At 35.4% G+C, this 27,487-nt stretch overlaps 1 protein-coding gene across 20 annotated transcripts in view; it reads right to left on the bottom strand.

Moving 5' to 3' along the window:
* Positions 1–27,487, bottom strand: part of HDAC9 (histone deacetylase 9) — a 941,976-nt gene that overhangs the window by 411,235 nt on the left and 503,254 nt on the right. For 7 of the 20 annotated variants that reach the window (XM_017890061.1, XM_017890066.1, XM_017890070.1 and 4 more), the window contains 4 exons: positions 14,995–15,236; positions 10,041–10,191; positions 8,887–9,013; positions 6,477–6,598 (listed from right to left, as the gene is read on the bottom strand). In XM_017890061.1, coding sequence (XP_017745550.1) covers positions 6,477–6,598; positions 8,887–9,013; positions 10,041–10,191; positions 14,995–15,236 — 642 coding nt within the window. The remainder of the gene's footprint in view (positions 1–6,476; positions 6,599–8,886; positions 9,014–10,040; positions 10,192–14,994; positions 15,237–27,487) is intronic. The other 13 variants (XM_017890068.1, XM_017890063.1, XM_017890065.1 and 10 more) reach the window with 3 other exon arrangements.

Here is a 27,487-nt window from a genome sequence, read left to right as displayed (position 1 = left end):
GAATCTAGACAAGGACTTTATCCTTTTCATTGAAAGTAACTCAAAATGAATCATAGATCTAAATGAAATATTGTAAAACTTCTAGAAGAAAACATAGGAAAAAATCTAGTTAACCTTGGGTTTGGCAACAAATTTTTGGATATAAAAGTAAAAGCATGGTCCATGAAAGGAAATGCTGATGTTTAATAAAATTAGAATCTTCTGTTCTATGAAAGACAATGATACAAGAATTAAAAGATAAACCACTGATTGAGGAAAAATATTTGTAAGACAAATAGTAAATAAAGAATTTGTGCCCAAAATACACAAACAATTATTAAATCTCAATAAGTAAACAACCCGATTTAAAAAATGTAAAATATCTAAAAAGACACCACCAAAGATGATATAGAGATAGCAAATGACATATGAAAAGATGCTCAGCACCACTTGTCAATACGGAATTACAAATTGAAACTGCGATGAGAAACCACTACATATCTATTAGAATGGCTAAAATTGGAAAAAAAAAATTGAAAATACAAAGTGCTAACAAGTATGTGGAGCAACAGGAACTCTGTTGTATTGCTGGTGGGCATGCAAAATGGTGGAGCCACTTTGGAAGACAGTTTGACAGTTTTTTGTTGTTTGTTGTTCTTTTTTAACATCAAGTCTTACCATATAATCCAGTTAATGCAGTCCGAGGTATTTACCCCATTGAGTTGAAAACATATCCATACAAAGACTGCATATGAATGTTTATAGCATCTTATTCATAATCACCAAAATTTGGAAGCAACAAAAATGTCCTTCAAGAGGTAAATGGATAAACAGTGGTTCAGCCATACAATAGAATACTATTCAGCAACAAAAAAAGCTTCAAGCTACCAAAATACATGGAAGAATCTTAAATGCATATTGCCAAATAAAAGAAACCAGTTTGAAAAGGCCACATATTGTAGCTTTATGACATTCTGCAGAAGGCTAAAGTACAGAGACAATAAAAAAATTAGCAGTTACCAAAGGTTGGGTACGGGAAGGATGAATAGGTAGGACACAGGAGATTTTTAGGGTGGTAAAATTATTCTATATTGTTCTGTAATGGTGAATATATGACATGATATGATGCATTTGTTGAATCATAGAATCTTACAACACAGAATAAACCTTAATATAAACTATGGACTGCATTAACCATAACGTATCAATAGTTGTTCTTTAATTGCAACAAATGTACCACATTGATGCAAGATATTTAAAAAGCAGAAACCTAGGGGTTAGGAGGAGGCAACAATATGGGAACTCAACAATATCTGTTCGATTTTTCTGTAAATATAAAACTTTTCTTAAAACTAAAGTCTGCTAATTTTAAAATAAAGTTAATAGCAGAAATTAAAACTCTGGCCCTAGTGAGTACAGAACATCAATCAGACTTCCTCCTACAATGAACAACAAAAACAAGCCTGCTGTTCCCTTTTTTATTTTATTTTTTAAGAGACAGGGTCTCCCTATTTTGCTCAGGTTGGTGTCAAATTCCTGGGCCAAGCAATCCTCCCTCCTCAGACTCCTGAGTCACTAGGACTATAGGCATGCAGCCTGCTGCTTCTTTGAATACCATAGTGAGCTCTGAAATGCCAGAGAATATGCAAAATTAGCAAATAACTTTACCCTCATTTTGACAATAGCCTTGCGAATTGCCCATAGCTTAAAAAGAAAATATTGCTCACTTTTTTCTTAGTTTAGTTGTTTTATTAATAAAGGTAGAAGAATGTAAGACATTAAAAAGACCTACAAAAAAGTGATTTAGTTTTGGTATAATAGAAATAAATAAAATTTCCTTATCAACTACAAACATACAGTCAAGAGTAAGCACTCCTTAAATCCTAGGTATGATCCTAAGTGTTTTACATGCATTATTTAATTGAATTCTAAAAATAACTGTGCAAAATCAAGTGCAATTATTATCCTCATTTGACAGATAAGGGAATCGTGGCCTAGAGAGGTTAAATTAATCACTCAAGATCGAGGACCCAAATTTTCAAGTGGTATGTGTAGCTTCAAAGCCTGAATTACAATGGCCATATTACTTCCCAATTCTGAGAAAATGAGTGTAAGATTCATTAAAAGAAGTTTATTTCAATAATTTTAAACAAGTTTAGTCAAAACAATGTAACCAAGATAGAGTACTAAGATATATAAAAACGCTCCAGTGTTTGTCAATCTTGAATAAGATTTTGAGCAAATATCATTATAAGCCTAAGCTATCTTAATGATATCTTCGCAGAAATGTATATAATGTTCATGTATACAATGCACACATGCACAAGTATATTCTGAAAGACACAGAATGAGGGAGAGAGAGAGGAAGAGATATTCTAAACCATTAAAAATAATTATTGTGTTAATTTTTATTATAATGACTTGAATAGGTCATCAAGGTACTAGAACATAACTGCTGACTGCTATACCAAAAGGCAATTTACAAAGCTAAATATCTCATCTCTGCCTTCTTTCCAATTTACTCAGTGTGGAAAATGATACTGGCCTTCCAAAACCTTCACTTATATTTGGATTCTTTCCATCTTTGAGTCTTATTCTAGTGTTGCTGACCATTAAAATAAATATTTCAGTGGGGCTGGAAAAGTCTCTTATTAGCCCAAGCCAAGCTTTATATAGCTTGTGCACTTTAAGAGGTTAATCTAGCCAGCCAACTCACTTTGTTCAGAAGTATTAAATGGAAAGACTGTAATATTCAAAGAAAGGCAAAGTTCATTGGGTAAAATCTCAATAATATAATGGAGCATAAAACTTCTAGAAATTTTTATCACAATATTTTATGAAACATATGCACACACTCACTGGAACAGAATCCAATCAAATGGTTTTGAAGGTCAGTTCAAAATCATCACATATGTAGAATCTCTGTGAGAAACATGTACCATTTCCAAACTGCCAGGAAATATGTACTATTTCCAAAACTTCCTTTCCCTACTTGATAGTTTATGATCAGTTCACCAGTTTACTATATAAAAACAATAAAGTCATCTACTACAGCAATGATACCATTTTCAGCTGAAGTATAAGTTTACTAAAATATTCCACATTTTCATATCAACATATCCTTGTGTTATAGAACAAAATGAATTACAATGTATAATTCTAGAAGGAAGTACTATTTTAAGTGTGGGCAATGCATATAAAAATTAAAAACAATTATGTTATTTTCCACTTCAAAACCAGGGGCCGGAGGAGAAGACACTCCATTCTTACATTTTAAAGAAAAGTGAATTGGAATGGGCATGGGTAGAGCCAACTCTTAATATAATTCCATGTTTCTAAAATGCCCAAATTCTAGGAGCAACTATGATTCTCCTAAGGGGAAGGAAGTAAAGGTCCACTTTGCGTGACAAAGGTCAGATTTCTGCAGGCAAATGAGGTTTCTGTAGTTAACTGTTCCTGGATTATCACTGTCTGGGGAAGGTCCTAAAAGGTCAAGAGAGGTTTCAAATTGTGCTCACTGCTTAAGGGACATCCTAGGGCTACCTCAATCAATGTAAGACCATTAGGACTTTTCTAATTCTGATTCCAGTTTTACTCTCCTAAATCTTGCTTGCTAATACATATTGCTGATGTAGATTTAAAAAGAAAATAAAATAGTATCATACATAGATCAAACAATAGAATGCACTCATTTAACAACTTCTTTTAACTCTAAGATTGAGTTCAGTGAAATCCAAGCAGACAAGAGAGGTTTAGAATCTGGCTCTAATAACAAAGCATCACTCTACAGTAGCTGTGCTGGTGTTTACACTCTATGATCAATGACACTATTCTAGATTTCATTTAGTATGATGTAGCTTTACACAAACTATCTTAAACAGTTTCCCCAGTCATCACATATATTTTATTATGGTAAAATTTTATTGTTCACTTAGATTGTAAAGACTTTTGAGTCATTGAAATACGATAAACATTGAAGTCAAAATTATTATTTGACAATATTTCAGTGTTATTCTTTTAGTGCAACTATATGTCTAAATTTTCTCACAATGGAATTGGAAATACACAAAATGGATTATATTTATAAAAGCTGAAAGTGTTCCACCTATTTTGTAATTAATGAAGGGCATCTCTAAGTATTTTTAGATAGAGTGTAGAAAACATCTGTATTTAATTATATCTTACTTTTCTTAAACAGGCAATTGGAATTGAATTAAGGAATATTTTGAAACCCCCATAGAGATATTAAAGTATTAATGGCTGTTCAAGAACTTCATTGCTACAATGCTTGAAAATGTTTAGTTTTATAGATCAACAGCCAGATACTTCATAAATATCAGATTTTCAACATAAAAGGAAGAAACATGAAATACTGATCAAATACAGAAAAAATACCTCTAGAAAAGACCAGGGATTTTTCACTATTATTATATAGCACATAATAAGGCACAGAAAATGTCTTGCATATTTGTGCAAATTTAAATAGGGTTTGTAACATATATATCCTGAGAAGGATTTATTTTTAAATTGTGTTGTGGATTGAGAAAATCTATGAGAATAAATTAACAGCTTGTTATTTATTCTTCACAGAGGAAAAACCTTAAGCTGTTTGCATGGCAACAGTGGGACACAAAGTATGGGTTTTCAGTACTTCTCCTTAAGTATTAAAAATATCAGATTTTCTCTCTGGGTGCTTAATGTTCCCAAATGCCACTTCTTTTCAAAGTCAGTATCAGTTCTGCAGTCAGTTTTCAATCTCCCAGTGGTAAGGATATATTCAAAGGCTCTGCGCTCAGCAGGATAGAAGTCTTTCTCTGTGAATGTAACTGTATCACTCATCAGTAACCTCCTGCCATAAGGGGAATCCATATTTTTCTTTCCTTTTAGTAACTCCTTGGACTCTTGAATGCCAGTCACTTCCCTAAGACCTGGGGTAGTATCTACATAATCTCAGTAAATAGCTCCTACTCATGCTACTCACAAATAAATGTCAAGCCTGCAGATCAAAGTCCCCACATTCTAAAACTCATGTCCTTTACGGATCACTTTTCATAAACTATACTCATGTTTTAGAAATAACATAGAGGCTCACTTTTTGCTTTCTTGCTTTTATCCTAGAAAAGTTTATTTATAAGACACTCTGATTTATAGATAATAGTGTGAAATTCTGATGCAATACATAAAACTCAATTATCTTTGCCTTTGAATAGCCTTCTACTGAAGTATTTTATAATACTTACCATCTTTTAGTAGAAATGAAAAAATCTTTGGCTTATTTAAATTAAAAAGCCACAGGTTGTTTTGCAATAGTTAAAGATCATTTCCTAGTGCCTACAATATATGCTAGATGGCCAATAATAAATTCTAATTCATAATTGATTTTATTTTTAAATCTTCATTATGCTACAGGTAAATGATATGACAGAAAATAGCTTCGGCATGTGTTTTTACAATCTATATTCATTTTAATTACTCAGAATTGCTTGGGAAAATGAATGTAATTATTTGAAATCATTTTCACTTTGCAGATTTCATATATAAAATAAATAAATCTATACTTCTTCAAGTAGATCTGAGTCAAATACAATAGACCAAGCTATCTTATATGAATATCTTTTCAGATCAGTTGTGGAGATAAACATTTTTAAATTTACTACTGTCTCTAAATAACTATATTTGGCAAACAACATGAGATTTAGAATAGAATGTACACAAATGCTATTTATATATATATCTAGTTAAAGTTTAAACATTTATTATAGCAGTAAGAGCATATAAGACATTAAATATATACATATCAGAATGCTCAGAAAGGAGACGAAGATGGAACAACAAACACAATCCTTAGAGCCACAGAACTGTTTACTAAATTCTACATAAAAGCTTCATTGTGCTATTTCCCCTATATAAATGCTAATATAACTACATGAGATCATCAGCTATAATTTTACTCTGAGTTCTATTATAATCCATGAGATATTAGGCAAGTCACTTACTCAGAAGGTAGCTTTGGCCTTCACTGTTTTCATCACGAAAACAATTAAAATTTAAGGTTTGTAAAATATTTGTCAGAAAAATTAAACTTTATTGTTCTCATTTTTGTGGTAAATGGTTGAGGTACGGCAGAAAACAGGTCAATGAAAGATATTACAGAGGCCCTATCTAATGGAGAAGTGTTAGGTTTTCTGAGATATCAAATTTTTATTTTTATTTATTCCTAATAAGAAAATAATTTGGCTAAAATTAAAATACGATGAACTTTTAAATTGAAAAAGAGGTATTTTGATTATGCTGTGAATCAACTGATATAGAAATAAGTAGGGTATGTGTGTGCATGTGCACGTGCTTATGAGCATGTTTGCTGATGCTGGGGGCAGGAGTGGGGAGGTATATTATCTATGATTCAAATCCTTTGACTTTCTTCTAGAGGTGTGGCAAAATGTAACTTACAGGTGTGTTACAGAAGAGCAAACAGAGTTCTTGTTAAACCAACTTACCAGTTTTTCGAAGGGGGAAATCATCCTTTGCATCTTGTGCTCCTGGTAACGTATACTTGTAGGATGGAGACGTTCCACTAAGGGGTGGAGAACTTTGATCCAATGATGTGTGGTGGGCAGCCCTAGAAAAGAGAAGGAAGTTTCACTATTTACTCAGTAGTTTTTACTGCATGTCGGTCAGCAATAATCAGCTGTGCATGCTATACACGTGCCTCATGAGCTATGTTTATGCTCTTTCTCCTTAGTGTATACAAACCACAGCCTCACGTAACCAAGTTCACTGTAGCAGTATGCTATTGAATGATGCAGGGTTCCTAAGGATGTCCACCATGTGCTTGGCCATACAGTCACATAGAAAAGTTTGCTTCGCTAAAGTAATTTATCAAGAGTCTGAGCTTTTGACAATTTGAGATTTTTGCCTGTGCTCTCTTAAGAGCCATCTTAGGGGAAAAGTCATCATCTCAATCCTTTTTAGTCAATAGTATAAAACAATCAAGGTAAAAGTAAACATATGCAAGGACTTCATTTTAAAAAATTGCTAGATAGTACATGTGAGTACATGAGAGTAGCTTTTTTTTTATTGAAAAGACACAGGATTTTACCGACGGACTCCCATCTCCTGACTTCCATGTCAGTTTCAGTAGTAAAGAATGGGAATCACATTCTTTAATATGAAACCGACTTTTAAAAATGTTTTCTTTTTCCTGGATGAATACAATCTAAGAGATGCAATCGTGCTGCTGGAGAATAGTTTATAGGACTGAACACTGACTATATAGTAGATATAAATATCTATAATTATATATGTAATGAAAACAATGAACAGGACATAGTGCCACCATCACAATGATTGTTCTATCATTATTATTTGTTTAAAGCATACATTTTAAAGATTTTATTGGTTTAAGGATATTTCATCTAGCTATAACTGGCAAAAAAGGTATTGGCACAAAAGGTATTAAACTCAGATTCTATAAATTAATCATTTATAGTTATCTGAAGTTGGACTCTACTGAAGCTCAATTCCATAAAAACGAGGTAAATATTGTCAAGTAACATGTAAGAGCTATGCTTAATATTACCTAAGAGAACAGCTAATGAACTTAACCAACAAATTCTTTGCATGTAGCTGTTCCTCATTTAAAAATGCTACTATCTTTTCTTAGAACAGACTTTAATTTTGAATTATGACTTAGCTATAAATTATGTGTGTAGTTTTAGGTAACAAAATCGTGTTTCTTTTTAAGTAATTTGTGATATTGATTGAATATTTGAAATTGTTCTTCAGAGATTTGTTTTTCATGTCAACTGATATACATGATAGAAATTATGAAAATCATTCAAAAGTATTTATAAAACATTATGGTATCCGTCTGTTACCTGTTTGGGGATGTAGAGAAGGGCAGATACCTATAAAATAGGCTTATAAGTACATTAACTCTTTAAATAGAACTCCCAGGATGTTTACAGTATTAATATAACAGAGTAATCAAGAACTATTTCTATATTTAATGGTGTGAGGGATTGAAAAATATGTAAGTGTAAAATTCTATGGTCTTTTGGCAAACCCTTTTAAGAAAGAAATGAAACTATTACCTATTAGTCTATTATCCATATATGATTTGCCTATCAGTTCTTTGCCCTGAGTTTTAAAATCATCACATCCTCCAAATTTTACTGAAATATTTGTGTATTGGACTTATGGAAATATGGTTCCATAAAAACCATAATACCACAATGTATTATGTTGTCGGGTTGTGTGTCAGAAGCCAAGCTATTATTTTGCTGTCTGGGAAGAAATGAGGTGAGGTAGGCAGGGGTAAACTATTCATTGAAGACTTATAGTTATTTATTTAGCAACCTTCCTTCTTTCCTTCCCTATCCTCCCTTATCTTTCTTTCTTCCTTCCTTTTTTCTTCATTTCAGACAAAATTCTACTAGACTTTTGAAAATAGCTGACCTCTATCTTACACCAAGTCAAGTGTAATAAAATCACAATCTGCCAAATCATTTGAAATTACTATATAGATATCAGATGCACCAGCTGAGAATGGAAAAATGCAAAATACAAATGTCTATGCCCACCCCACATTTGTCAGTTATTCATTCATCAAAGAACGTATATACTTCCTTGCCCTCAAGTTGATAAATGCTACCATTTATTTAGCACTTTTCTCTGTTATGTACTTTACCACGTTATTTCATAGGACCGTCCCAGCAACCCTAGAGGGCATGCACTATTATTTTCCTCTTTTTATGGAGAAGGAAACTGATCCTTTGAGAATTCAAAGAACTTGCCCACAACCAGACAGCTGAGAAATGGCAGGCTAAGGATTTGTGCCCAGGTCAGCTAAATACAGAACCTGTGTTCTTTACCCCAGGAATGAAAACAGCCAAACACTGAACATACGTGTACCAGAGCTTGGGATGGCGGCTCACGGAATGATTTTTTCCATTAGTTGGAGTGTCTTTCGTTGCTGATTTACTCAATAGGAATTCTTGAAGCTTCTGCTTTACTTCTGTACTTGCCACTGCCCCTGAAACACACACACACACACACACACACACACACACACACAGAAACAGATGTTGATGGTGAGTTTTGTTCTCTCATGCCTCTAGAATATTTAACAAAGATTAAGAAGTAAAATCGCTGGTCACAGCATATAAAGTTTTCCTATTAAAAGAAGAAACCACAGTCCAAATATGCTTTAGAAAGTAGTACAGTAATGCTTTATAAATACTACTTAAACTGCAAATTTTCAAAAGACTTCAGCTATTTCTTTAATTACTTTTGCAGAAAGGGAATTCCCAAAATCAATTTTTTTTTTATGTTTAAAAAATACTGCAGAGGAACAAAATACTGTATTTTAAAAATCAAGTTATCTTAAGGGATTAGATCCATATTAAATCCCTTAAACACATTAAAATGATCTTTTCTGAGTTGCTAGTTTGAAAACCTTAGTTTAAAAAAAAAAAAACCCTTTGAGCATTAAACAAATAAATATTGCTGACAATTCCACTTCAAGTCATCAAATTTTGAACCTTGCTACGACCTGATTTTGAACTGACCTAATACCGGGGAATTATTTGGATCTGTCTCCCTCTTGTGGATAGTTCTTTTGCATGTGTTATGCCTTAAATCTTCTCAAAGTTTGAGTATGCCAAAACTAAATGGAGGCAAGGCTTTACTTAGACAGCAATTATTACTTGGCCAGGAGTAAGGAAGGCATAGTCAGGAGATGTGGATACAAGCTGATTATTAAACAGAATGGCATATATTAGACTGCTTTAGCATTACATTATTTTTAAGGTTCAAAACAACAGAAATTGGCACCTTTGCCAGATAATGCTAAGTTTGCTTCTTGAGATGCTCTGCAGACTCAATGATGTGAGCTGGTATGTAAATGTCAAAACTTCACAGTTGGGTCTGTAATCTATGCTTTTAATTAAACACAGACAATTTTGATGAGTCTAACTGCACTGTTTATCAGGTTTTGTTCTGAATAATGATCAGCTAACGATGAGGAAAGAGAGTCCATCGTTTACCCTGGTGCCTCTTACTTTCTCGTCCTCTATCTTTGCCTCTGAGAGGAGGAAGCTGCTGTTCTCTGCGATGCCTCTCTACTTCCTGTTCTTGCCTCTGCTGCTCCAGTTTCTGCTCCTTTTCTAGGAGTTCTTGTTGCTGTTTTATGGCTAGAAGTTCCTGTTGCAACTTGCGAGAAGAGAAAGACATGAGAGTGTGCAATTTCTTTAGGCTTCATAGTCATCACTGACCAAAACTGAAATGTTATGAGCTTTTGGAACTAGTTTGTATTTAGTTCATATTTGTACCCACTTTTTCTGTAAATCATTGAAATCTAAGGACAAGCAACTAATGCAGTGAAGGTCTTAACATCACCAACAGGCAAGTTTTAGGTAGCTCTGTTAACTGTGCATCCCTTTCAAAACTAACTACTAAATTCACTCAGGTCTTCTCATTTCCTTTAATTAAATCTTTATTTCCTTTAATGAATTTTCTTTGAACATACAAACAGGGAAAGGTAGGGACTGCTCCGAAATCTATTTTACAAAGTCCCTCACATTATAAATGAACAACTGAAATCTTCCTTTCTTAGCCTGAGAAATGGTGTAAAAATAATCAAGGCAAATACAGAATGGTGAGATATTAAGTTAGTTTGGGAAAAGTTTACCTGAAGTTAACAAATGCTAAAAATTTCAAAACCTTACAGAGCAAGTTCTCAATAGACTAATGCAATGTATATATTCATAATATGTAGAATATATTCTCTCAAAATATCAAAATAGCAAAAGCTTTATTCCTTCATTCAGCACATAAAAGCTTTTAGATTGAAGACACTGGTCAAGAAGAAACCACTTCCACAAAACTTCACTTCAATGTACTACTGTTTAGCTTTCTGAATCCCTTGAATTCACTGTCAAACAATGAATGAAATGAATATGATGCATTTTTGTTCTCTTTTTTATTTTTATTTTTGAGATAGGGTCTCACTCTGTTGCCCAGGCTGGATTGCAGTGGCACCATTATAGCTCACTGCTGCCTCAATCTCCTGGGCTCAAGCGATCCTCCCACCTGAGCCTCCTAAGTGGCTAGGATTACAGGCATATACCACCATTCCTGGCTAATTTTTTTTAAAATTATCATTTTTAGTGGAGACAAAGTCTTGCCATGTTCCCCAGGCTAGTCTCAAACTCCTGGTCTCAAGTGATCCTCCAACCTTGGCCTCCCTAACTGCCAGGATTATGGGTGTGAGCCACCTTGCCCAGCCTGAAGCATTCTTTTTAATAGACATCTTGAGATGTCCATTTCCATTCAGACTGAGAAATACATATCTATGAACTATAGTAAATGTGCTCACTGAGGAATAACTAAGGACCTTGAGTTCTACTTAGGTTCTGACATTAGTAGATACGAAATCTGGACAAGTTACTAAACTACTCGGAGCCATAGTTCCTCATATGTAAGAGAGAGAATAATCTCTCTTCAGTCGTATATTATAATGTACATAAAATTTAGTTTTTAAGTTTAAACCCTACTGATTTTAATTATTATTATTATAGGTTGGGCCTCCCTAATTTGAAAATCCAAAATCCTAAATGCTCCAACATCTGAAATAGTTTGAGCACTGACATGATGCCACAAGTGGAAAATTCCATACCTGACCTCACGTGATGAGTTCCAGTCAAAATGCAGGCACACAACACAAAGTTTAGTCAGCTTCACCCAGGGAAAAAAGACCCTTCCAGCCCCTGTTCAGCTGCAATATATTTTTTCCACACACACCCAGATTCACCCACATAAGCACACTCACAAAAGGTAACAAAATGGTGTGTGTGTGGGCAAGACATGCCAATGGCATGTTCCTCACATTCAGACTCAGCAATGATAGTGATGCCAAACAACCACAGATTGTCCACATGGGTGGTTGAGACAATGACACCTTTCCTTTCCGATGGTTCGATGTACCCAAACTTTGTTTGAAGCACAAAACTATTGGCAATATTGTATAAAATTGCCTTCAGGCTATAAGATGTATATGAAATATAAATGAATTTTATATTTTGACTTGAGTCCCATCTCCAAGACTCTCATTATGTACAGATATGTAAATATTCTAAAATCCAGAAAAAAAAATCCAAAATCTGATATATTTCTAGTCCTGGGAATTTCAGATAAGGTATACTCAACATGTGTTTGTAACTTTCAATACTAACGAAGTTAGTAAATTTTGTTTTTTATATTAGGTGCCTAAAACTCTTGATTTTATACCAAAAGTAATAGAACAAAATAAAAGCTATTATATGGAATGGCATCAGAGTCACTCTGGAGCAACAGGAAGCTAACTCTGTATATCAACCATAATAGCCTTATTAATCACAGAAGGACATAGAAGCATTTCTGGTTACTCTTCATATTAAAATCTTCAGCGTTTTGGCTTTAATACAGCAGTCCCTTAATGGGTGTTATTATTCCATTGTAATGAAATAATATTCCATTGTAGCAGGAGGAATGCTTAAATTCTGCCTTACTGTTACATTCTATACAGATACTTGGGTTGGTCAAATTAATTTGGTGCTTCACCCAAAGCCCCAATGCATCTGAACTTTAATCTTTCATAGGAATCTAGAAAAGCACACAATTTAATTACCATAGCTACTATTCATTATCAAAGATTGCATGAATGAGGTTTAAAACAATAGAAAGAAATAAACCTTTAGCCCTCTATTTCTAGATGTTTTGGCCCATGAGAAAGGCAAGGCAACTTAAGAGCTTTGCAGGCAGACAGGGCAAGACTGTAAATCTTGGAGCAACAATTTATTGGCTGTGTAGCCTTGGAAAGGTAACATTATTTCTCTCTTCCTCAGTTTACTAGGTGGAAAAATTGGATAACAGCATCTAACTCAACAAATGGTGATTATTACAGAAGCTAAAGACTCAAAAAGCTAATATAAATAAAGCATCATGTACTGTATCTTTCCCATAAAAATAAAATCTTAATGAAAAGCATCAACTTTTAGCTTTATCCATAAAAAATACAAGACAAAATAAAATTCTAAAATCAATAAACTTCCTAATCTGAAAAGATAATATTAATTATGTCTTTGGTTTCTAAGAAAACAAATTATTATTTTAGAATCATTTTAAAACTAAATTTTCCTTTTATCCGCTATCTCATTAATCCTTTTTTTCTCAGAGAGTCCACTTTTTCAATATTTTCCAGATGTCAATAACCAAAAATACACTATTGTTTTGGTTTGTGCCAAATGAACAATTAATGTATCAAAAAAAAAAAAAAAGATCTACTTGCGCTACTATTAACCTTTTGAGTAATAATTAAGCAAAAATTCTTCTAAACAATTTTATATTGATTTTATAGCTATAAAAGGCAGCAATAGAAATGAAAAGAAGTATCTAAGGCAGTAACTTATCAGTATTGCCCTGTATTTAGGGAAACATGACTCACATAAAGCAGCAATTGAACTACACCGATCCTTACATCTTAAAGTATGGTGAAAAATGTACATTTTACTCATTTCTCTTTCCCATCCTAACATGCTGGAAAGAAAGAAACAGATCTAGGTATCAATGTTTCTATTATTGTTTCAAAGGTTAAATTTAAATAATGCTTCAGTATTCATTTAAACATAAGTCTAAAAACTAAAGAAAGGCTACCCATAGTTCAAAATGTAGCCATGAGCTACTGATTCCATTTAGGACAAAAGAAAATACTCTCACTTTAAGGTATTTTATAGATCAATAATATACAAGAGTTCTTTTGGAAAGTTCACTAGTAAAAGAAAAAAATATATTTTATATCACTTGTCAAAGAGCCTTTTGAGAGATATAAGATAATAAAGTTCTTCCGGGATTAAGAAACATCTTGTAAACCAAGTAATATAGAGAAGATAGCATTTTTACTTCCTTAGAAACTGTCATATTAATGTGGTAAAATTATATACTATTAACATTAGTTATCTATATCAACGCTCTATCGATGTGCTTGTACTTGATATGCAAACAATAAATTAAGTTCCTATAATACAAAATAATAAAGTATGAGATAACATAATTTATTACATTCATAAATTAGCAAGTGTTTGTCATCTCTGAAAGAGTTGTATATAAAAATAAAATTTTTATTGTAAATCTTTGCTGCTTTTCTCTGTCATAATAAATTCAAATTAAATAGCCTTGTTTCAACTGTCTTTGTCAAGAAGTTGTGAGATGTTTTACAAATAAAGCTAAAGTAATATTTATCTCTGGAGATACAAAATAAAAAAACAGACACTTCTAATATTATTTGATAATAAGCTATTATTTTAAATTCTGGAATATGGATATATTTGTGCTAGAATAATTTAAACAACTTTAGTCTCAAATTGTCAACTACTCTCAAATACTTTCAATAAGTCTTATCTACAGTCTATAAAAATATTTGTACCAGTTTCTCCATTTATAACTCCCTTAAGCTTTTTATTATACTATTATTTTGAATGTATACATTATGAGTTTTTTTCTATAAGGAAGATTAGGACACATTCAGAACATCTACTTATACACCATGTTTGTTTTTCAAAAACAGTTGTCTTCATATAAGGTGACTAATTTATCCTTTCTCACAAATAGTATACGTAGACTCTTCAGAAATGAAATATAAAATGGGTCTTCTAGGCTCATGCTTCTTCCTGGTGGAGAACAGATGGGGCAAATGAACAAAATCACATAGGAGAGATTCTAAAATTAGGATAGGAAGTTACTATTCCCTACTATTGATTCCATATGCTAAAGGATAAAGAAGGTCCCTCTGAGAAGCAAAACAGGTTTTAACAGGTACTTACCCAAAGTTTTCACTAGTAAAATCACAATTCCCTTCAAGCCATATATCCATGTCTTAATCACAGTGAATCTACCCGCAAAGTGTTCCCATGGGCACTGCTCATGCCCACCATGGTGCAGATTCCTGAGTAAGGTCACAGACAAAGAAGCATTTGCTACCTTGATATGCTCCTGAAGCTGAGCCTGGTGCTGCCGTGTCAAGTTCTCATGCTGCTTCTGAAACTCTGCTATCAGGAGCTGCTTCTGGATTTGTTGCTGCTGCTGGATAAGAAGTAATTCCTGCTGCAATTGCTTCTCACGGACAACAGGGTCCACCACGGGCATCATCATCCTGAGGTCTGTCCTTAGGTCTAAAGGTGAGATGGGCTCCAGGCCCACAGGAACTTCTGACTTCACATCCACTAAAGAACCAGAAAAAAAGGGAAATGGGGTGGAGGAGGGTAATAGAGGATTGGAAATTAGCACATTGATTTGAAACAAACAAAAAGTATAAGACATTATACCCTGTACAATAAATTTTATGCCAATGACTCTAGCCATTTCTTTATAAGGATGATATAAAGGCATTTGTACATTAGTTTTGATAAATGGGCCATAGGCTAATTTCAGCAATTTGCACTCTGCCATGAATCTTCCACAATTCCCTTTTACAAACAGATTATTTCAATTGCTCTCTGGTATCAGCCATTCATAAAACTTATTCTACTGAACCCCTAACAACAATCAAGTCAGCGAGGACAAAAAAAAAAAAAAAAAAAAAAAAAGGAATTATGTTGAGGAAAAGATGCCCTAAGAGAGAACTTCCACCATGACTAAATTTGTACACTTAAGAACATCTTCCTTTGTAATCAGAGTCAGAAGATATCTTAAACTTTACAAAGTAAAGGTTGTAATATAATGTGTTTGCAGCACTATTGGATGTACCAAAGACAGAATACAAAACTGCATTCTAAAATGTGGAAAATGGTGATTAACAACAGCAATGGTGCCAGATCCAAACATCAAGGAGTGAAAGTAGCCAAGTTTCTAAGTCCTGATGTTTAAATGGTAACAATCTGTATCTCAGCTACCTCATTCCTAAAATAAATAAGGTGGAAAAAGTATGAGGAAACTTAAAACAAGTATTTAATGAAACCACTGGAGTAAAAAAAGATTTGATGATCTGAGAATAACTATAGATGATAATATTTAAATTTATACAAATTAAATTAGAAAATAGATATAAAATTCTTAGCAAAAACTCTTAGTAGATAAGAATGCTGCTTTCTAAAGGTTTAGTTTAAGAAGAAAACTCACAGACAGGGTAGATATCCAAATATACCATTTATTTATTGTTGGTATCCATTCTGATATTCTGAATGACCAGCATCCATGCCAATCTGGTTGTTAAACATTTTGAGTATGACCTTTACCCACAAGAATCAGGAAAATTGTGTAGTTCACTGTAAAAGGTTAAGCTAAAGACAACAGGAATTTTGGAGTGGAAACTAGCAAACTGGATTCCACGGCTTTTCAAAAGAGGCCAGTCACTACTCAGATAAAAACAATTATTGGTGGGAGTTGATGGGGGAAAAGAAAATACAGATCCAGTGTAGACAGAAATAATTGTTAACTGAAAATTAAATTGAAATATTTTTGGGGGGTGGAGAGCTCATTTTTTCACCCAGGCTGTAGTGCAGTGGTGCAATTATAGCTCAATGCAGCCCAGAACTTCCTGGCTCAAGGGATCCTTCTGCCTCAGCCTCCCAAGCATCTGGGACTTTAGGTGCATATCACCATGACCAGCTAAATTTTTCTTATTTTTTTTTATACCTGGGGTCAGGGTAGTGGGGAGCTGGGGTGGTATCTTGCAGTGTTGCCAAAGCTGGTCTTGAATTCCTGACCTCAAGTGATCCTCCTGCCTGACAGGCTCCCAACTTCTGAGATTATAGGCATGAGTAACAGCACCAGGCTCTTCAAAAGTTTTAAATACTCCAGAAACCAAACAAAATGCTTCAATCTTTACATGTACCGGTTTTCAAATTCTGCTCTATAATCTAAATGCTTATTTGATTCTTTGATGTGTGTAACTTTGAAGATGTTATTAATTTCCCTAGGCCTCTGTTCCCTCATCTGTAACCTGGAGATGAGAACAGTAAGTACTAATAGTATGTAGCATACTATTAGTTTATATGTATGCTTAACAGATGTTTGTTTTTGCTTTTTTATTATATAAAATGGAAATTTCTTATATATTAAAATAAACCATCAATATATAAGTAGCTAACAAAACAAAATATTTGAAACAAATATGAAAATAAAATGGCACATAATTTCCACTAAATATTAGAAAATAAAAACACTAAAACATCTAGATCAAAACAAATAAAAGAATACAACAACTGAAAATCACCTTCACTAGTAAAGAACTGCAAATTATGAATCGAAATAAAGCATCATTAATTATTATCATATATATGACCCACATATATACATAAGTGTATACAATGCCCCATTGTATAGGCTAAGCGTATGACCAAAGGGACAATTATTTATTGCAAGTGGAGCTGTCAACTGGTAAAACACTTACGCAAAACCAACTTGGTAATATGTATCGAGAGGTGTTACATATTTCTACCATTCAATTCAGGTTCGTCAACTCTAGGATTATATCTCCAGGAGATAATACTGAATAGGGAAAAAAACAGTTCAATGCCATATTATTTACTAGAGTTATATTATTGTTATTGAAATCAGCAACTACAAGGAAATGTCTCAGCAAAATATGTCACATCCATTTGGTAGAAAACTACGCATTCATTAAAATAATGTTTATGGGAACATTAAAAAAGTTGTAACATTAAATGAAAAAAGTGATATAAGTGATATTTACACTATGATAACCATTTAAAATATATACATATAAGTAATGTAGTCAAAATAGATTTATCAAACCCCTTAAAGTCTCAGGCTTCATTCTAGATGTTGGAGTTTGGTATTTTAAAAAAAGACAAAAATTTGAGCCCTTATTGAGTACATATTCTACCATGGTTTTAAGTCATATTAGTTTTAAATTCTAATAGCAATGACTGGTGATGTAGAGAACAGAAGATGGCTGTATTTTAGATGGAAATATGAATGATTCTCCCTTTACTTTTCTATATTTTTCCAAATTGCATCTAATGCTCTATTACTATAAGTAAGTAACTTAGATTTGCAGATTCCAGTTTGGAAACTACAAAGTTAATTTTCCATGCGAATTTAAGAGTTATTTTCAGCGAGTAAAGAAAGGCTAACAGAAATCCTGTCTACAGATGTTAAGGCTTCATATACTTAAATGTCCTTGCTGGTCATCTGAGTTGAATGTCCATGTGCATGTGCCCGTGCTTGTAGACTGATAGCAATCTTGGGTTGCTAACATTGGTTATTTTGCCATGGACTGACCAGAAGTTTGCACTGATGGTACTTTATGTGTCACTTTAATGAAAATGGGAAAATAATTTATAAATGAACTATAGTTTGGTGGACATTGACTTCTCAAACATGATATCTGTGAAAGGAAAGAAATTAATCATGACAAGTTCAGATGCAAATTAGAATGATGGCCTGTAAGATCTCTTAATTGCAGCACCCAATGTAGAACTTTTAGTCAAGGCTCTAGAGTAACATGAGATTGTGAACATTAATTTAAAGAGTTGGCATAATTCCAACCAAAAGCAATGGTAGTTAAATATATATTTCATTTTTACATTAAAAAGGCCAACTATAGCCTTCAGCTTTTACATGGAAATCCCAAAAAACAAAGGTCAGAACTTAACCCTATAAAGACAAAATGTAAAAATTCAAGAGACCCTGGGGTCTCTTCTTGCTGGCATTCTTGTTATCCATGAACTACAAACATCAAACCTCTAAAAAAATTTTTTAAGATAAGAAAAAAAAATCCTACAAGTCTCTGAAACAGTTATTGTAAACCTCAAAGGGTAATTTGACTTCTTAACCTGCTATCCCAACAGAAATGATTGTGTCTAACTGCTTGCCTTTGTTCAGAGACTAATCACTAAATTGTGAAAAATCACCCTCAACTTACAAAAACTGCTCTTGATTATAAATAATTGCCCAAGACTGAGAGAAAGTGGCAGGCAAGATCCCAGTCTTTCATCCAATTTATTCAGCAGCAATCCACATTCCATTTGTCTAGACTAAATATAGCAGCGTTTATACAAGAAATCAATAGTGCTTGCAGAGAGGAGAGCAAAGGCATGAATATTTCATCAAACTCAGAGAGAAATGGCAATCAGCACACTGATGGTTCTGTGTAGGTCATCTTTGGCCTGCTAGATTAGTTCCTCTTACTTGGACAATAGCTCATCTCTGCCTAATCATAATCATATCATAGCCATTCTTTCTATTTTTAACATTAATTGCATTGTGGGTGACAAAGGCTCATCATATTCCAAAAGGAATGTTGGATTTTTCTTACATCTTTTGTGACAGGCTAATAAGTCTCCCCAGGAGAAATAATAGTAACACAATACCAGGGCTGAGTTTCAACAAGTTACAGTCACTTTTACATCCCAGTATGTTTAAGAAAGGGCATTGTCCATAGCTGCCATATTATCATAATTAGAAATCATCAACTTACAAGGAAAAATTAACCGCCATTCTTAACAGTGGATAAATGGAATCATCTCTGTTCACAACATTCCTTGTCTGGGAACATGCAAATTCCTCAAAAATTACTTAGAACAGGTGGCCAGTGATGCATGTGTTATATTAGAAGGAAGCTGATGACAGCAAATATTAGTATTCACATTAGTTGTGAATAAAACATGTTTTTTAAACTGATCTCAAGACCTCTTGACATATGTAAGAAAGGACTATGATTTAGCTAGCTTTATTTGGACTCACTTTGCTTGTCTGATGCAAATAAATGCAAATGTATGCTGTATTTATTATATTTCTATTATATGATTCACATTATTATATACCAAATGCCCAGTCAGAACATTTCCACATATATATTAACTAGTCTTAATTATTACCTTACAAAGTCCTGTCCATTCTCAACAGTGTCTGTCTTATTTGTTCAGTAGTTATTCCTTCTTTTTAATGTTTATAAGCTCAAGAGATTTTTAAGAAACATTTTGGTTTTTAGCGAACTTGTAAACGAAAGAGCTCTCATTTCAAAATAAAACCAAAATCCCAAATCATATAGGTGTTTGTAATAATCACATTTATTTGAGCATGAACATGAACATTCACGTTTAGCTTTAAAGTTCTGTAACAAATATTTTTTAATTCAAGGGTCATTAAAGAGTTTATTCAGAGTACTAAAGATAATCTAGTTACCATGGAGTATTGGTTACTTCTTCACTTTAGATGCTGTTATTCACAGTATAATAAAACAGAATTTTCATATGCTCAAAAACTGTACTCTTTGGTTGCTACTTTATCAGTTGCCTTAAGCAAGATGCCATCCATTTTAATGTTTTAGGTAAACAACTTGCAAACTTCACGCATGAAAAAATTTAAAGAATACACAATTTTGTGCATGTACAACCATATGGCCCTTCTCAAAGCAGTAGAGTTCAAAATAATAGATTTTCACACACACACACACACACACACACACACACACACACACACACGGGCATGGACAAAATCTCACCACAAACTCACATATACCAATTATTTAGTTAGGTTTTCCACTGAAAAAGGTGCTATAAAAATTGAAACCATGTTTAACAGCTTCAGTTAATATTCATAATTACAGAGGCTACAACTTGGTTATATCAACAATGCTGCCCAGAGCCATTTTACTCTTAAGTTCTTTTTACCTGGGAAATGGTTGTTCACAACACTGGCAATGGGACATATGAACTAAAATTTCTGGATCTGGGGATATACAAATGCTACTCTGATTATCTGTTCTGCTTCTTCTGTTCCTCCCTTCATGCATGGAAACCTGTGAGAGTTTGGGCATGCTAACTCCATGGGAAGAGGCTGCCTTCAATACTGTTTTCTGCTTTAACAATGTTCAACCAAATATGTATTTAATATCAGTAGCTCAGGGTCCAGAAAAGATTGTGGAACAGCTGTCTCAAGGTTTCCTTAATGTGTGATCCATAACAATAGTTTACTGCAAATTCTGCAGAAAAACCCTTATATAAAATTTCAACAGAAGTAGATATCTTCCATCAACTCCTTTTCATTTTACCATTCTATCATTAACATTTTCATTTTTCTGTTCTTTGTTGCAGACTTTAATCTTTGCCATGGCAGGCTGGTTCTATTAAATTACATTTACATGTATCATGATGATAACATGTCATCTCTAAAACTCTGATCAATACCAAGATGTGCACTGATGCTAACTTAGCAGGTGGTATTAGAGATTACTTTCTCCTCTATGACATGTGTGGCCTTACCCTATTGTTTCTGTACTTTTTCAGCAAATCAAAATCAATAAGGAATAACTTCCTATAGAGATACTCAATACCAATTAGGAAGTTATCTGGTTTAAACTGTGACTCAAACTCTGTGCATGTACATATGCAATTCTACCAGTCATCTGGTCTGCTAACCTAACACAGTTTTGATTGGGAGCCTTCTCCAAAAGAAAATGAAGAGGTCTTGAGGACTGAAGATCCATGAGTAGCACATTGCAGTCTTTGTTCTAATCATACCATCTCATGTTGAAATATTAACCCGCCTTGAAGAATCTAAAAAGAGTTTTCTCTGAGACGGCAATGAGAAATACCTAGTTTTCCAGAATTCAAGGATGCTAGCGCCACTTCTTTACTATTGGTTGTGTTCTTTGCCTGATAAATGTCCCCCAAAAAGTCAGACGTGATCTTCCATACCAGTTTATATTTCCCTCGGATGATAAATGTGGCCTTGGAATCACTGCTTCTAGCCATCCTGAAATACGACGATGAGTGACTGGGGCCAGGCCTCTAATCCTCTGCGGAGAAGGGGCCTCCAGGGCTGGCCTACAGAGCAAAGCTACTGAGAAGAGTGACAGAAAACAGAAAACAGGTTTTCTTCGGGTAACATGGCCCAAAATCCACCTGGAGAAAGCTGATCACTTCTGCTCAGTAGTGCTTCTTTCCGCAGGCTAACATGTGTGAAGGAGTCACCACGAACAGCAGGCCAAAACACCTTCGATATCATTGGGTGGAAAAGAGGAGAATGAATTAGGGCTGCACTACAGCTCAGAAGAAGCCCAGTCAAAGCTCAAATATTTTCCCTCAGTTTGTGGAGGTCACTCACCACCTTTTTTCTCTGGCTTCAATATCACAAAATACCCACAGTTCCCTGAAGCTGCTAGGTCCGGAGCAGAGCACTCTGGGAAAGGGATCTTTGGGATTCTAGCTCCTGAAGGTCAAGCTAAGCTGGTGGGGATGGAGGTAGAGATGGAGGTGGAGGCAGAAGTGGGGGCATGACCAGGGAGGATGTGTGTGTTGAGGGGAGAGGGGACAGCTGCCAAGGATTTTTTATTTTTTATTTTTTTTAACAACTCCTTTTTTTTCAGTCTCATTCTTTCTATCCACATTATGTATTATGGATTGGGTTTCGTAAATACTGTTTGCCCCAACAAATTTTACCACAGACAAGTTTCACCAACACCTCTCTAGGCTTATCTCTTGCTACCTTTTTTGGAGGCTAAACCAGTCTCTAACATATAGTTTCCTTCCTGCCTTTCACACTATGTTTCATGCCCGTGTCCTCCTTCTTTATCAACTTAATTCAACAAACAGTTTTTGAGCATATGCTATTACGCTGCTAAACACAATGAAAATAAAAATAAAAAGTATAATGTAGTCCCTGCTTGCCAAAGCTCACAATAAAGTACATATAAAATGGGGTTGGGCAGGGTGGGGCAAAGTAATCAGGTTCTGTTAATAGGAGAAAGGCATGAGAGAGGCATACAACTGAAAAATAATGTCCTATGTTATTTGTTCCGGAGAAATTTTGAAAAAGAGAAACCACTGACTATTTCAGGTAAAGTCAGAAAAGGCTTCACAAAGAAAACATGTTTGCCTAACCCTCCCTACGCCACCAAAAACACAGAGATGTGAACTCAGGTCCGAAGAGCATATACACAGGAACAGGAAAAGAAAAAGGAAACTGCAAATGACTTGTGATTGGACTCTACTAGGCACAGGTGGAATGAAAGGTCAGAAAGGTAGACAGGAGACTTGGTTATTTCACAAAACAAGCAGTGTAGCAGAAGCCATGGCCACCAGCGTCAGAGAGACAAGTTATTCAACCCCTCAGCAGCCTCTGAGTTTATTCCCTTACAAAATCTGGCCTATTTAGTTGTGAGATGTAAACGAGACTTAAAAAACTTTACCTTATTTTGTGAACACTAACTGACATATTGACATCAGATGATTTAAAGTAGAATAAAGGCATGAAGGAACAGTTTATGTCTGGTGGAAGTATGTCATGGAATGGGAAACTAATGGAAAAGAATCTCTCTCTCTCTCTCTCTCTTTTTCTCTCTCTCTGCAGATCCCTTCCATTCCTAGGGCCTTGCTTCCTCTATGTTGACAATTCTATCTCCAGCTTAAACATTAAAATCCTAAAGCAATTACTTACTGGGCTTTTTGACTGTTTGAATTAAAAAATATGCTATTTTACTACTTAAATTTTTAAGTTAATGCATTTCTGGCAACACTGCATAAGTATTTGAAAACAATCTGAAAAGTTTTTCCACCCAAGGTGTCATTTTGCATTTCCTAGACTCCACCATATCTCTTAAAATTCAGTGTGCTGACATGTGACAACCATCACAATGGAGTAAGTGAACACTGAGGAAAACAAAACTTACCCACTCATGCTGTTTGCCTCAGTAGGGATAACCAAGTATAGGCCACATCATGAATTATTTAAATAATAATGCCCAATTCAGGATTGAATACTCCATGTTACATTATTGAAAACTACACCAGAACTGGTAAGCTGCAAGCTAAGAGTTTTTTTTTTTCAAATCTTCCATTTTAAAGATAAAGAATTAAATGAATAAATGTAAATCTAAAAGGTAAACCCTTTTAAAGTTATTTAATCAAAATTCTTTGACATTTTAGCTAAAATAACCAACAGTTGAATTTTGAATTTTTTTTTGAGACATGCTGAAATGCTTATTACTGAAGGTTCTTCATTAAAATGTGTAGTCTTGAAAGGCAATTTTTTTCAGGAAAAGTAAATTAAGAAGTTTGAATTTGCTATCACCAAAAATAGAAATTGGGAAAACATGTGACGGCAGTGGCTGGCCTGCCCAGAAGGGCTGCTGCCATGACACCAGCTGCAGTGGGGGCGGGTGCTGCCAACTCCATGAAGCCCGCAGGAGCTGGGAACAGGCGGGAGCCCCGCCCGATTCCGAGTTGAGGGGTAGAAGCCCCACCCTCCTGGGTGCAGCTGCAGCTGTGGACCCAGGTATCCCTGTGTACAGTCGGGGACCTGGTAGGTCCTCTGCTCCCCACAGACTTGGAAGTGCCTGCTCCCGCTGCCTGGCCTCTCCATGCTCCCAGCACTTGCTTTGATTTCGAAGCGAAGTTCAGGTCAAGCTCAGGCACTGTCGCAACCCGGCTGGGTATGTGCATGCTCAGGGCAGCACTGACCCGCCAGTCCCCTGCTGTCTTGGCCTTCTCTGGACTTGGGCACCAATAAGCATGAGCAGAAGAATGAGGGCAGCTCAACAGGGGCCTGCAGGTGCCCTTCGGCAGCAACAGCCTGGGAACCGTGAAAGACATGATTGATGGCGGCAGGAGGCAGACAAGCTCCTGGGTAGAAAGGGGAGGATCCCTGGTGAAGCCCCACCTTCAAGCCAGGGACAGTCAAAAGCCTGGGGGCCAGACTGTCAGTTCCGTGGACCAGAGTGAGAATTTCCGGTGCTTTATCCGGGCCCACCCATGGCCGTCCATGGACCAATTAACATGCACTCCCTCTCCTCTGAAGCGCATAACCCTGGACTCAGCCGGACTCAGGCAGAGGATGGGACAACCTGCTTGCCGAGAGAAGCTACCCGTTCTAGGTCACCTCTCCGCTGAGGGCTGCACAGACGTCTGGACCACTAACTGTGGAAGGAGCTAACCACTGCAGGTCTCCTCTCCACTGAGAGCTGGACACGTGTTGGGATGACCTGCCTGGAGAAAGGAGCTAACCACTGTGGGTCTCCTCTCCACTGAGAGCTGGACACTCGTCAGGATGACCTGCTTGCAGAAAGGAGCTGCTCACTTGGGGTCTCTTGAGAACTGTTCTGCCGATCAGTGAAGCTCCTCTTCGCTTTGCTCAGCCTCCAGCTGTCCGCATACCTCATTGTTCCTGGGTATGAAACAAGAACTCGGGACACATCAAATGGCGGGACTAAAAGAGCTGTAACGCAAACAGGGCTGAAACACGCCCTCCCGCTTGTCATGTTGTGGGCCATGAGGAGAGAGGAGAGAGGAGCTGTGGCCCTTCGGGGAGCCCCCCCGCTCCCTGAGCCAGGGCTGTGACACTCTCTTTGGGGTTCAGTGGTTCCAGGCATCTCCAAGTTTCTGGGTGCCACCATGTTCCCCTCATCCAGACACGGATGCCCACAGCAGAAGCCACGTGCGGTACATGTGCTCCAGCCTCAGCCTCCTCGCATGGAGCTGGCACCTGCGCTGTTGCCTGGAGCTGCCTGCCCACCACAGCAGCCAGTGTGCCTGGCTGTGTACAGTGGCTAGACCCTGCACTCACTCACCCACACACCCCTCACCGTTCCACGTCTTGCTAGTACTTGGCAGGTGTGGGATCTGGGCTGGTAGCAAGAGCCGAGTGCAGCCTCTTGAGTCAAGCGGGTGGAAAGAAACGGGCATGAGCGATACTCAGGCAGAAGGCACCACCTGCCACAGAGGTTCCTGGCTGGTGAAGCAACACCCTAGGGATCCCGTGACATAAGCAACACAGCCTCAGTTTGATAACAATACTGCCCAAATTGCACTTTAGTAATGCAGATATTTTTAGCTGCTTTTCCACTATTAATATGATAACATTATCATGGAATAAAAAGAATTACTAAATTATCAAACATGAAAGAATCATTTTATAACAAGAATTATTTAAACTGATTAATCCAGAAATACAATTCTCCCTCAGTGATTCTGTTCAAGTTATCCATGTCTTTAGTTTCTTAAAGTGAACTACTACATGGCATAAATGAAAAGAAAAAAAAATGCAAAAGCAACCTGGGCTTTGATTTACTATTCTCTTATTTCCCAGGGGTCTGAACAGGAAACAAAATAACCACAAATGACTAAAATATCAGTAGGCCTTGAAATATCAACATTTAAGTTAAAGCAAGCTAACTTCTTACTCAAAGCCTTTACTATTCTGATTTACTTAATTCAAACTCCCTGTCTGCAAATATGCTTTTGAATTAAGCAGTCATAACAAACCATAACACAAACATGAACTGCTAACTAATTTCTAATGGCCACTTAGTTCTAAAGTATCGCAATGTTTGCTAGTTCTTTACTATTTAAGAACTGGGTAAAAGCTTTATTCAGCTCCTTGCACTATGGAAACAAAATCAACCCAATTTATGGGACTCCAAGGTAATAGAAGCTAAGAACTTAAATTAGTTTGTAATCCATATTATTTTGTAATTTGAGATTAGAATTCAATTTGATATAAAGGTACCTGAAAATGAAATCTTGAGAAGATTTGAAATTTTAATGTTTTAAAAGAGAAAATATAGGTAATAATTTAGAAGACTTACTTATTTAGCCAGATCTAAGACTCTTCCTCTGGGATCTAAAGTAAATTGACTTCTAAAGGAACTACGAGGAAGATGGTGCAAACCGTCCCCTTTCTCAAATTTTTTTCTACAATTTATATTTTCTTCTAGGTCACAGACAAATACTTGGAGTTATAAGGAAATCCTCTGCCTCAAATATAGGGTTTCACAATGAGAGGGAAGTTTTCTAGTCATTTGAAATAGCTATTTGTCATATTTGAATATGACAAATAGTCATTTGTGAAAATGACATATTTGTGAATATGACAAAATAGTCAAATTTCAAATGTGACTATTTCAAATAGCTATTTCAAATGACTAACAAAACTTTCCTCTCATTATACAATCCTAATATTTGAGGCAAGGGATTCCCTTATAACTTCAGAACCTAGTATATTATGTAGCTTATACTATAAGTTTAATAAGTGTTAGTTGAATAAATGATTGTTTTTAGCAAATACCCTTCTCTAACAACATTCTTTCTGAACAAATTACTCAGCAAATAAACTTTTTCAAAATGTTCCCACTCTTCTATCGAGAACTCTTGCTTACAAAACCACAACCCTATGTGCTATTTTGACAGAAAAAAAAAAAAATTTTAACAGTGCGTGCTTCCTGCCACCAAGAAACAATTACCTTTAGCCAGCACAAAATAGTTGAATATTTTCTGAAAGCCTCAATGCTTAATCTGTTTAAGACAACAACATACATGAAAATATGCGGGAAAAGTAGGAAAAACAAAGCTGAAATGCCATGTGTGATACCTCCCTTCTTCTCCTCTGCGATTCAGACCATGTCTTTGCCTTTTCTCTGCTCTAATCTTTTCAGTCCTGCAGAACAGGAATATGGTTTTAACCAATGCATCTTACCTTTTCTCCAGAATTCAGATGTTTTTCAGTTCTGAGT

The sequence above is a fragment of the Rhinopithecus bieti genome, unplaced genomic scaffold (genome assembly GCF_001698545.2).
Source record: "Rhinopithecus bieti isolate Rb0 unplaced genomic scaffold, ASM169854v2 scaffold_19861, whole genome shotgun sequence".
In the NCBI taxonomy this organism is placed as follows: domain Eukaryota; kingdom Metazoa; phylum Chordata; class Mammalia; order Primates; family Cercopithecidae; genus Rhinopithecus; species Rhinopithecus bieti.
Note: the sequence above shows the minus strand (reverse complement) of the source record. Positions and strands in the feature narration are given on the sequence as shown.